Raw genomic sequence first — 11,672 nt, forward strand, 5'->3', positions numbered from 1 at the left:
TTATCTGAACAATTATTTCTCGATAAATCAGAGCAAGGTGTGATGATGACTATTATAGTTAAGGTTTAATTACAGCATTCAAAGATGAAATTACTTTGCTCCGAACACACTGGAACCTTCTGTACCAAGTCTTTGAAGGAAATTGCTACAGCTTCCGTTTGAAATAGACAATAGAAGCCGAGGAGAAGAAATGTTCCTCTGAGGGAAACTCATTCGGAGTTAAAGAAACACTTTGCACTCAGGCTCTCTCACACACTCTCTGTGGAGCTACAGGCATTAGCCTAACTTAGCTTAAGTTGCTGCAGACTAGAGGATAACCAGGAGGATTTGAGACCCAATTTGGCCCCTCCGACAATTGGGGGGGCAGTCCCGACAAGAAGGGTTAACAAAAGAGTCTCCTTCATCTCGAGTCGTAAATATCAAACTGTTTGATATTACTACTAAACACCCAACAGCAAAAGTAAATAGTAATATGTCACTGACTGGCTTTTATGAACCGTCCACAGTGTTTCCCACCTCTCACCCGATGTTAGCACGACTCCAGTCCACCTGCGACCCTCATAGGATAAACTGTATCGCTGATGAATTAATGAAAAGGAAAACGTTGTATTACTCTTTAAATTTGAATCATTATAAACATGTTTTTGTTATTTTTTGCAGTACATCGAAAGGTTTAAGGTCCAACTCTGTACAAATTCAGGTCATTCTTAAATGTAGGTTTTCCAGTTGTTAATGTTAGCATGTAATAAGTAAAAAAAGTTGTTGTTGCGGAGAGTTGCACTCCTTCTTTGTGATGTAATTAATGAATTTCAATTAGCAATATTTTCTACTGGTTTCACAGAAGGAAACATTACATCAACATTAGTAGGTAGGAGCCTTTTCTTTAAAGGTCCTGTTTGACCTGACGTGGCCTCTCGATGCCGATGGACGCCGTCCCTCTTGAAGACAAAAGCCAGATGTTTATGAGTATTGGTAGATTTTTTGACTGGTGATAAAGAAGCTTAAGACTATTTGCAGCTGCCGGTGTGGCTTTTATATTTACAGTCATGAGAATAGTATCGACCTTCTCTTCCAATTCTCTGCAGCAGACCCCCCCCCCCCCCCCCACCCCCTGAAAGCATTTCCCCAAGACGCAGTGTTTGAAAGTGTAGCCCACATTCTGGTCAGGCGTTCCAGTTGCAGTGCACAAAAGAAATTATGTCAGCCTTGGAAGCTGACACATTTGTTCTCAGCGGCTGACATGAGAGCTCCTCACTGTGCATGAAAGTGGGAGGCTGGTAGAGATTTCATATGGTTTATTGCTCCCACTTTCACCGAGGTTATTTATTGAACTGCCATCGTGGCCCCTGCTCCGCGCACGAGCCACCCGGCGCCTCCGTGCCCCCTCGGTATGATCGAGGAATTTATGTCACATGAACAGCATGCGGGGACCGAGTTTAAGTTTTATTCAGAAGCATCACTCATGCATAGGATACTATTTACAGTAATGCATTCACACATGCTGCGACTTCCTGTGATGGCCCTCGAAGGAAAAATGATGATAGATTGTGTGCAGGGTGTGAGGCTGTAAGAGAGAGAGAGAGAGCTGAGAGATGGAGAGAGAGAGCTGAGGGGGGGAGATGATGGTGGTGAAAAGTAGGTTTCAAGTATTCCACAGGCTAAATGAAGAACAAACAAGCGCCACACAAGACAGTGAAGGAGAAGAGATTATCATCTGCAGATGAAAGCTGGGGAGAGAGAGAGGGAGAGAGACTCATTCTCTGCCACACAGCTGTCTTATTTGCAAGGTGTTGAGAAACCAGGTTTTTTCTTCTTTCTTTCTCCAAGAGGATGAAAAGATTCTTCTGAAGCCAAAAGGGTCTGCTATCATTTTTGGGCAGCTTGAGCGGTAGAGATGTTATTAGCATAAATTATCTCCCCCCACCAAAGAGATGGGAACATGCTAGCTCGTTTCTGCTTTTCACACTTAATTGCCCTATTTACTGAACAGTTGCCCGTGGACAACAAATGCACACACGCTCCGAGATGCATACAGGACAACAGGCAGACACAAGCCAAATAGGGCATGAGTGATACACTGAACTATCTGCCAAACAGCATTAGATACAGTGCGGCTGGGGAGGCTGTTAAGGTCCATTCAGACTTCATGTTGGACCAGAAATCCACAGTAAAATGTTAAGTATTGCCTTCATGGTCACATTCATTGAGCCATGTCTGATCAGTGTCTGCATAAAAAAGGATATTAAATAAATAAATAAAGGATTCTTCCACGAAACATCTTTAAAAATCACAAATTAAATCATACCTTTCTGATTAAATAAATACTTGTTGCGATTCTGTAAACAAATTCGTGTTGTGCTTTAAACTTTTCCTCCAGCGTCAGCTCCTGCGTTTTTAAAGAGCACATCAGTCTGCTCCTGCAGCAGCTGAAAAAAAGCCCGGGTGAAGTGACCCAGTAAGCAAGAGTGAGGTGAATTATACATGGCTGTGCCTAATGGACTCTTAGCCTCACTTTACCTCGCCCAACCGGCTCCGAGTGTCTTTATATAAGCGCGGCCCTCTCCACGAGATGTGTAATCATATTTTCTGTTTGGTTAATCTTCCTCTTCCTCGGCGTGAGGCTGCGTGAATTAGCTGGAAGTTAAATGATTAAACCGACTTAACACGTCTGTAAATGGAGATAATAAACTTCTGTATGTGGGCTAACGAGAGTCGCGTGAAACGGTGCGAAGGAACAAATCAACGAGATTGACTTCATCCAGTCAGCCGGCGAGGTCGTCTCCGAGGCCCCGGAGGGTCGTACAGGATGTTAATGAGGCTGATTGTAAACCCCCCACCACCCCATCACCCCCCCCCCCCGTTCCATCTGACCAGAGCGAAATCCTCCCCCCCCCCGTCCATCCAGTGAGAAAAAAACCTTTCCTCCAGCCTGAGGGGGTCCGTAGCTATGGTAACATCCCGAGGCAGTGACCACATGTCGGAGTCGGGGGGGCCATAAGTGGACCCGAGCTCCTGCAGGAGGAGGAGGAGGAGGAGGAGGAGGAGGAGGAGGAGGAGGAGGAGGAGGAGGAGGAAAGGGTTGAGTCTCCTGCTGCTTGAAAAGGTTTCGATCCCAGCATGTTCCCTTTGTCCATCTCTTCTAACCTGTGGCCAACTTGTTGCACTCGTTCCTTTGAAGTGTCTTTGAAGCCCAAACGTGATGGAATGGAGAAATAATGAATGTGTTCATTATGTCAACGTTGAGTTAAAAAAAAAAAAAAACAGCCTGAGTGCACAGAGGGGTTTCATGTGAAGCTACTGGAAACACACTGGTTACAGGTGGCCTCTACAAGTTGAGTGATGGGGAGCTGATAAAGAAATATATAATATAACATGTAATAATAGAACAACTGAAACATTAAGTTCTGCCTTTGTAATCTTTACATTTGGGTTAAGTTAAAGCACTTGGGGAAAAGCAACAATAACCCGATCACAATGTGACAATCAATGATAATAACTGGGCCCAAATAAATCTGTTGTGTAATTTTTGTGTTATCCTGCTGACAAACACACAAACAAATGAACACGGGCTGGTAACATAACCTCCTTGGCAGAGGTATTAATCAGCAGATTATTCAATACTGGGAATATTAATTAGTTACAGCCGTAATTAATTCCCTGCAGCCTCCACTATCACCACCTCGATATCTTCTCCAACCTCCTCCCACTGAAGTGAGGCTGCAGCGTCTGTACTTGTGTCGGTGCTGTGCTCCCACAGAGTAATGAGAGTGTGTGTCAGAGGTGAAGTGAAGTTCAGGCTGATACAGACGACAGGTTTTGAAAAGATGCTGAAACGGTTTGATATCAGTCGCAGGAGGTTTCACTGTTAACTCAACCTCTCTGCTCCGCGGAGTCAGAACCTGAGGAATCATCTCACGGTTCTTTGGAACAAGCAAAACATTTCAACACGTTGCAGTTTGTTGTTTCTTGAAGAAAAGAGGGGACATTTGATCATTGAAGAACTGTTATATATCATGACCTCCTGTGAAATGATTCTTCACATGGTGACTCATAAAGAGAGAAAGAACAGAGAGCGTCGCCCGGCCTCATTGTTCCCGACAGCGATTCTCCCCCTGACCTCTGTCGTCCTTGCCTCTATCAGCTTGGCTTACTGACATCAATGTGAACTTGTCCTCTAATGTACAATCACACACGTATGATAAATCCTGACGGGGCTGATTTAACGCCGTCCCCTCTTGAAACCTGTCGAGGCCGAGCTGCAGGGTCACCGTCAGTGGCCCGATATGATATAGAGCGAGCAGCGGGGGAGGGGCGGGGTTAATATAGAGCACCCTTAACACCAGTCAAGCACGACTTCAGGAGCACAATCAAATCTGAAAGAGCAAAACGTACGAATTGAAGTTTCCCAGTCGATGCTACAAGTGGTTAACAACAAGAAGTTTCATGGTAAATATGTTGCTTTAAACTTGGATGTGACTTTTGACAATTTAATGGACTAAACAAAGTTAATAAAAGATACACCAACCATCCACAACAATATAACAATAAATAATTTAGTATTGTATAGAGTAGTAGTATTGAAGACATAGAAACACACAAAACACATAAACCACCTGTTTTAATGTTATTTAATTGTGAGTGTATGAGTTTTAAATTGAACAAATATGAAACAAAGCCAATTCATCTGGTGCTAATCCATAGTAATATTATATATCTCGTTAGATCTTCTCTAAAAATGTGTGTTTTTGCGTATTTCGTTGGTTTTACTTGACAGAAATGTAAATATGAAATGTTTTTAAACATATTTAAATATTCCACTATTGGATTTTAGGTATATAATACAATAACTGACAAGAAATAGATTGACATTACATTTCCTATTCTTCCTGCATCACCTTGTTTCTCCCGACACGATGAATTCACCATCACCATTGTCATGAAATCCACAGAAATCGAAGAAGCGACAAAATAGAACAGAATAAAAAAAAAATTTTTCTGACTTCTACTGATATAATGTGCGAAAGCAACAGAAAAAACAAGCGTTAGTCATTGATTTTATTAGTTTGATGCTGTAAGAGACGATTCAATCAAACAGGTGACGTGACACAAGTGTTTCCTGTTGTTGAATCAAACAGGTGCATGAATTCAGTTACACAAGATAACTTTTATTTTTGCCTGTGTAAATATTGAACTCTCATTCTTTCTGACAGGGGGGGGGGGGGGGGTGAACAACAAGTGTGCGTCTCTAATGAAAACGACATCACAGTCTATTGTACAGTGTAGCATAAAATCCACACAAGTGATCTAATGAATCCACACAAACACAAACCAACAAGCAGAAATCTGGCCAATTTAGCAAAGCACGAATCTAATTCTAGATTTCATCCTAATCAAAAAAGATGTAATTAATTAATCAGATAATTCACTGCCACGCATGGCAGCACACACATCTGTGCAGTGGTAAGGGGGAGAGAGAGAGAGAGAGAGAGAGAGAGAGAGAGAGACAGAGAGAGAGAGAGACGAGCTGAGCAGTGCAGCACTACAGAGCTCCCCCCCTCCCCATCACCGACAGCTCCAACAGTGCTGGTGTCCTGTGCAGCTTCAGAACAGGAGAGAAGCTGCGCTCTCCTCCCCTGTCCCATGTGTCCACAGTGCAGCGTGTCCCCGGGACGCAGAGATCTGAGGCTGCTCCAGGAGACAGGGATGACATGAGGGAGGCAGCGCCTGTACAAGGCAAATATAAACTGTGCCACTCCATCTGAAAACAATGGGGGACAGGACACTGAGTGCGCTCTCATCCACATCTCCATTGTCTGCCCTCCTCTTTTACTCCTCCTCCGAGCATGGAGCATAAGGGGGGTGAAAGAGGGGAGGGCAGGGGAGGGGAGGGGAGCAGCAGTGGGGGCAGTGGGGGTCTGGCTGTGTTCTTTCTCCTCTGTCTGTGTGCGAATGCACAGACGGTTCAGTAGTAATTTGATGTGTGTCCCCGGGGACATTTGATGGATTAAAGCTAAGCAGCTCCATTTCGCAGCACCACCTGATCTTCCACTGCCTGTGCCCCATATAAAGGCTGGCGTGATTGCTGATCTCAGCTAGTCTGACAGTCTCTCTCTCTCCCTCCTCTCCCTGTCTGTCTCCATCTCTTCTCTTCCTCACTGGTCCCTGAAGCCTGCTGCATCACAGGAGCTATCCAGTGCTGAACAGGATCGCTTTTATTTTTTATTTTTTTATTTTTCCTGGGGAAGCTGGGGGAGCCAGAGAGTATCACACAGCATCGCCGTCAGCCTTGTTCTCCACCGGTTTCCATTTTCTTTCTTATCTTATGTTTTGGCCGCCCGTCTTCACATTAATCGCACGGATTACCTTCCAGCCAGCTCTGCTCGCGTGCTTCCTCCGAGGGTTTCCATATTTTCTCTCATGCATTTTTTTTCTCAGCTCTGTGTTTTTATCCATTGAAACATGCCCCGCTCATTTTTGGTGAAGAAAATCAAGCTTGATGATTTCTCTTCGTCCAATTTGGCTAACTCCAACCATCATCACCACCACCTGGACGACTCCTTCACTTTTGCCCGCTCCATCACAGACTCGGTGACCAGCCTCGGTGTTCGCCTCAGCGAGAATGGTGAGTTAACATGCCTCCACTTGTCTGCGCTGCTCTAGATAGAGAGGAGCCTGCACACTGCTGATTTCAGCCTCGCTCACATTTCCACACTTAGCACAGATGGCTCCCTCTTTTGTTTTTGCGTTAACTCAGTGTTTCTCCTGCTCGTAGAGTGTATTTCATATTAATGTGAGATGTTACATGCAGCCGGCTGATTTTTGCATCAGTATCCCGATTAATCCTCTCCGGAGTCACCCCACCCCCATCTCTGTGCCCCCAGACTTTTGTTTTTTGACTCCAGTGAAGGACAGACACAATTCAGGTCACAGCCACGGATTAGCTTATGTAAATAGGGAACAAAACGTGTGTGTAATCAGGAGAAGCTCCAGTTGTGTGTGTGTGTGTGACTGCACCAACCCTGTGGTAGCGGAACACGCACATAGTGACTATATCTGGTCATCATGTGCACTAAAAAATTCATGAAAATGAGAGATGAGTATCGGATGATGCATTTGTCCTTAGCTGTTATTGTCCTTGGGTTCCCATCACGGTCCGATCCTCCCTTGCCCCCCTCTTCCCATCCAAGTGGAGCATGCACAGTCTCCCCACCCCCATCGCTCCACTACATCTTTCTCTTCCTTCCGGGCATTTGAAAACTAGCAGGGGTTAGAGTTTCAGCCGTGCAGGCCTATCGCCGCCACTAGAGACATCAACACACTGTACAGTACGGCCGGAAGGGAGGCAGGGAGCTGGGCTGAGGGGGGAAAGCGAAGCGAAGGAGAAAAAGGAGACAAAAATGCTTGGGGCAGCAAAGAGGCCGGTCACGTGACGGAGGCTGTACAGTAAACATGAAGAAAGGCACATAGCTGCGCTGTGGTCACCACACGGGCCGGGCCACGCTAATCCCCGGTCGGTGCAGAGAGGCGACCTTCACTTTCACGCTCTGCTTTAAGCTCGCCGCTTCCATTTTGTGGCCACGTTGCGAGGGCCATATGTGTCTTTGTTGTGATTCGTCAGGATATTCTCACAGAGGCTTCGCGGTCCGCAGCTACATGTTGTGACGATGCCCACCTGTTATTCAGCCGCGTCAATATCAAGCTTCACTGATATTTTCATGTTCGGGGGTTTAGGGGATTTAACAAACATTCAACTTGTTATTTATTAAACTAAATAATGGAAAATGTTAAATTTCAAGCAACCTGCTGAGGAAAGAATTTTTGTATTCATTTGCTCAGCATGTTCTCCAGTTTGTGATAATGAGTGCTCTTTTTAGTTTCCTGCTGCACAATATTACATTATTATTACAGAATCCATTAGTATAGTTATTGTCACTCTCTATTGTTCCAGAGTCTATTGTTCAACACCATGGAAAATAAGCGTTATATTAAGAAATGAGAAAAAGCGACACTGATGTTGACAAAAGGCTTTTACATCCGAAACAAAAGAATCTTTTTTCGTGCTGATTCCAAAAAAGAAAAGAGGAAGCGAAAAAAATGAACGAATTCCCTGCGAGGCTGAAATACCTCACATCAGCACTTCTGCCGTGCCAGGAGATTTTCTTTCCCCCCATTGTGGAGACATTTGACTTGAGTGTCTGTTGAACAACAAAGAGGGGTGGCTGAGAGGGTCCATTAATTACATGCTTGCTTTGCATTAGAGAAACGAGTCTATGAGCTGGAAAGGCTGATGAGCAAGAGTCCCGAATGATGAGCTCCATGTCTGACCTTGGGTAATTGAAACACAGTAAACAACTCTGCTTAGTGGAGATTACAAAAAATAAAAAAAGAACTCTGCAAAATAAAAGGTTATCGTGCTGTTTTCACGAGTGACTGTGAAACAGGTGCTTGCAAATAACAAGAGCTGCGTTGTTTAATCGCAAATTAAATCGCAAATGTAAGAATTTAGGTTTAAAAAGAACAACAAGTGATATTTTTTATATATTTCTTTTTAAAGAAAGCATTGCTCAGTCTCTCTCGCTCCCTCTCGGACACATTCACCATCTGTGTGGTTGAAAACAGTGCACACATGCAGTGCAGCATCACAATGTGTGCACAGGCCCGGTGTTTCCCGGACCTCGGGTGTCACGGCCGTGTCTTTGACAGAGTGGCTGTGTGAACAGGGACCCTTGGGACTGGAGACGCTGGAGGAAGTGAGCACTTCAGCTGATTTCTTAATGGCCTGTTTTCTTGAAGGCTCTTCAGCTGCGGTGGGCAGGTGACCCTCTTCACAGACAATGTGTACAACGCCACGTCGCACATTATCGGCCCTCGAGCGCACCGTGCTCAATAAACTATTATTGTGTGTCGCAGATACTTGATCTTCTCCTGTGCACGGCTGTTCCAACAGCTGCACTATTTTACAGATGATGGCCTATTGATCAGTTCAAAACTTTGAATTTCATTAAAAACACGTCAATACCCAATTTCCACCGCTTGCTGCACACAGTGCTTAGGAATGGCTTTTTTCTGCTGTCATGCACTATTACTCTCCGAAAAGGAATGTGACCACATTTTATACTCGCTATGGTCCACCCCTTTACAGATTCAAACCTGGAGGTAAATGCATTTAGTATTTATTCAGCTCCTGAGATTCGCAGGATCAGAGTATTCAGTATATTGAGTTGTGTTTGGATGCATTTAGCTGCCAGCGAGCCTTTTAGCTCCTCTGGCACCGAGCTGCTTCAGAGAGGAAGGAAAGACTTGAGTGATGCCGATGAAAATACATCTCTCTGAAATCATGCTCCGTACAGTTGGTGACATTTAAATCTCTCATGGTGCCTTTTGTGTTGCAGCACTTTTCAAAGACGTAGCACTGAGTCTGACAGGATGTAACAAGTTGAATTGGTGCAAAAACCAAACTGATTAATCGTTTGCAGGAAAGATTAAAACAGTAATTGATAGAGAAAGCCCTCAAATCTTCCTGTTCTGAGGTGTTTCGGTTTTAGAACACAAATTTAAATCAAATTTAAATCCTTGTCCCATTAAAACATCTGAGGAAATAAGGTCTTATTTGAGTTTTGCAGTTGAGACTTGATGTAATCGTTGAGCCGGTGTTCAATAAGAAAACATCGAGCGAGGCCCTGGCCACGGAGGACTGACACATCGTAGGAGAGGACGTCTGATCAATGAGACGACTTTATTTAATATGCATCCTCTCACAGTCGTCTTTGATGAGCCATTATCTCCCGCTCATCCTCACTGTAAAATTGCAACCGTCCTAATCGCAGCTGAGCACATCATGTTTCCCTGCATCACCGCACTATTGTGTGTACAACCTGTGAGCTCTGGGAAAAAAAATGCAATTATCTCTGAGCTACCACTCGCTCTTTCCCCATTTTACGAAGGGCAATCATCCAACATGATGATCATGTAATCACCAGTGTGTCACTGTGTCCTTATCCATCACAACCCCTGGCCAACTGTGTTTGCGTGTCTCTTTTTCCCAGGCTATATCCAGGATTACATCACGCCATCTGTATACCAGGGGGAGAAGAAGATGGAGCACAAGTTGGCGTCGCCGGTGTCAGACCCCCTGTACACGCCGCCGAGCAGCGGAGGGGAGTACTGTGACCCCGACCTGAAGCAGCCCGACAGCCCCCAGTCTGGCATGACCGCCAGCGGCTTCTACAGTGGTGAATCGGAGGCCCTGTCCGAGGGTTACACCATGGATGCCTTTTTCATCTCTGACGGGCGCTCGAGGAGAAAGGGTGACACCGAGAGTCATGGAGGGGGCTCCAGAAGCAGCAGCGCCAACGCTGGGACTCCGGAGGGGGTACCCGGCACGGCTCGCCATTCCTGCAACGAGTGCGGCAAGACGTACGCCACCTCCTCCAACCTCAGCAGACACAAGCAGACGCACCGCAGCCTGGATAGCAAGATGGCCCGCAAGTGTCCCACCTGTAATAAAGTGTACGTGTCCATGCCGGCATTGGCCATGCACATCCTCACTCATGACCTCAAGCACAAATGCGACGTGTGCAGCAAAGCTTTCAGCCGGCCGTGGCTCCTTCAAGGTCACATGCGCTCACACACGGGGGAGAAGCCCTTTGCCTGCGCCCACTGTGGCAAAGCCTTTGCTGACCGTTCAAACCTCCGCGCCCACATGCAAACACACTCTGCCTTCAAGCACTACAGATGCAAGCGCTGCAATAAGACCTTCGCTCTCAAGTCCTACCTGAACAAGCACTATGAGTCGGCTTGCTTCAAGGGCTCTGCGGACGAAGACGACTCTGGATCAGAAATCTAACCCCCGAGGAAAGAAGCTAAATTTTGAACCCCACGTTGTAGGTTCACCACCAATAACCCTGTTCACTCTGCCCTCCATGCCTTTTTTCTTCCCTTTTTTTAGAAAGCAATATTTTCACTGAGATTACGTGAAGAAACTCTAATGATTATGGCAAAGACATTTTCAAAAAGATGCTGGATTTTTTCCCTGCACAGTAGCTAATCGTCCACAGAAACATACAATCAACAACCTTCCCCCAAATAGAGACTGTAGATGATAGTTGTACACAATGACTCAACATGTGCTCGCATGGACGCGTGCTCATGTAAACACACACACACACACTCACGCAGACATGTATGCATATACACTTACACATACTTGTACTTTAATCGCTATGAGGACACATACTTACATGATGCTATAACCCCGATGCTAATCTTAATTATCATAGCTAAATGCCTAATCCCAAATCTTTTGCCTAATCCCAAATCTAACCTGAGACCAGTAAACCCTGAAATTTCCCTTTGTATTAATGGGAACCAGAATGTCCTGACTTTCCCAAATGTCCTCACCTATAGGGTAAAAGTCGCTGGTCCCCACAAGGACACACACAAACACAAACACACACACTTACACACAATTATATATGAGGCCTGGCATGTGAATTTTTATCAATGACTATAATGATATTGATATCAATAGTAATAATATTTAGATTCCTGATATTTTATAGCAAATAGTAATGAGAAAAAGACAAAAAAACAACATAAAAAAGGACTAACAGTGTTCTTTTGTTTTTTAGAGACAAAATGACCTCTTGTATTTTTATGCTGCTTTTTATTTG

The 11,672-nt window shown here is 44.9% G+C and overlaps 1 protein-coding gene across 1 annotated transcript; it reads left to right on the top strand.

The window, feature by feature from the left end:
- The first annotated feature begins 5,854 nt into the window (after nucleotides 1-5,854).
- scrt2 (scratch family zinc finger 2) lies at nucleotides 5,855-11,429 on the top strand. Its single transcript, XM_062391116.1, has 2 exons — nucleotides 5,855-6,622; nucleotides 10,047-11,429. Exons 1-2 carry the CDS (start codon nucleotides 6,460-6,462, stop codon nucleotides 10,844-10,846), a joined length of 963 nt encoding a protein of 320 aa, XP_062247100.1. The 5' UTR covers nucleotides 5,855-6,459; the 3' UTR covers nucleotides 10,847-11,429.
- The last annotated feature ends 243 nt before the right edge of the window (nucleotides 11,430-11,672 follow it).

The sequence above is a fragment of the Platichthys flesus genome, chromosome 7, assembly GCF_949316205.1.
Source record: "Platichthys flesus chromosome 7, fPlaFle2.1, whole genome shotgun sequence".
NCBI lineage: Eukaryota > Metazoa > Chordata > Actinopteri > Pleuronectiformes > Pleuronectidae > Platichthys > Platichthys flesus.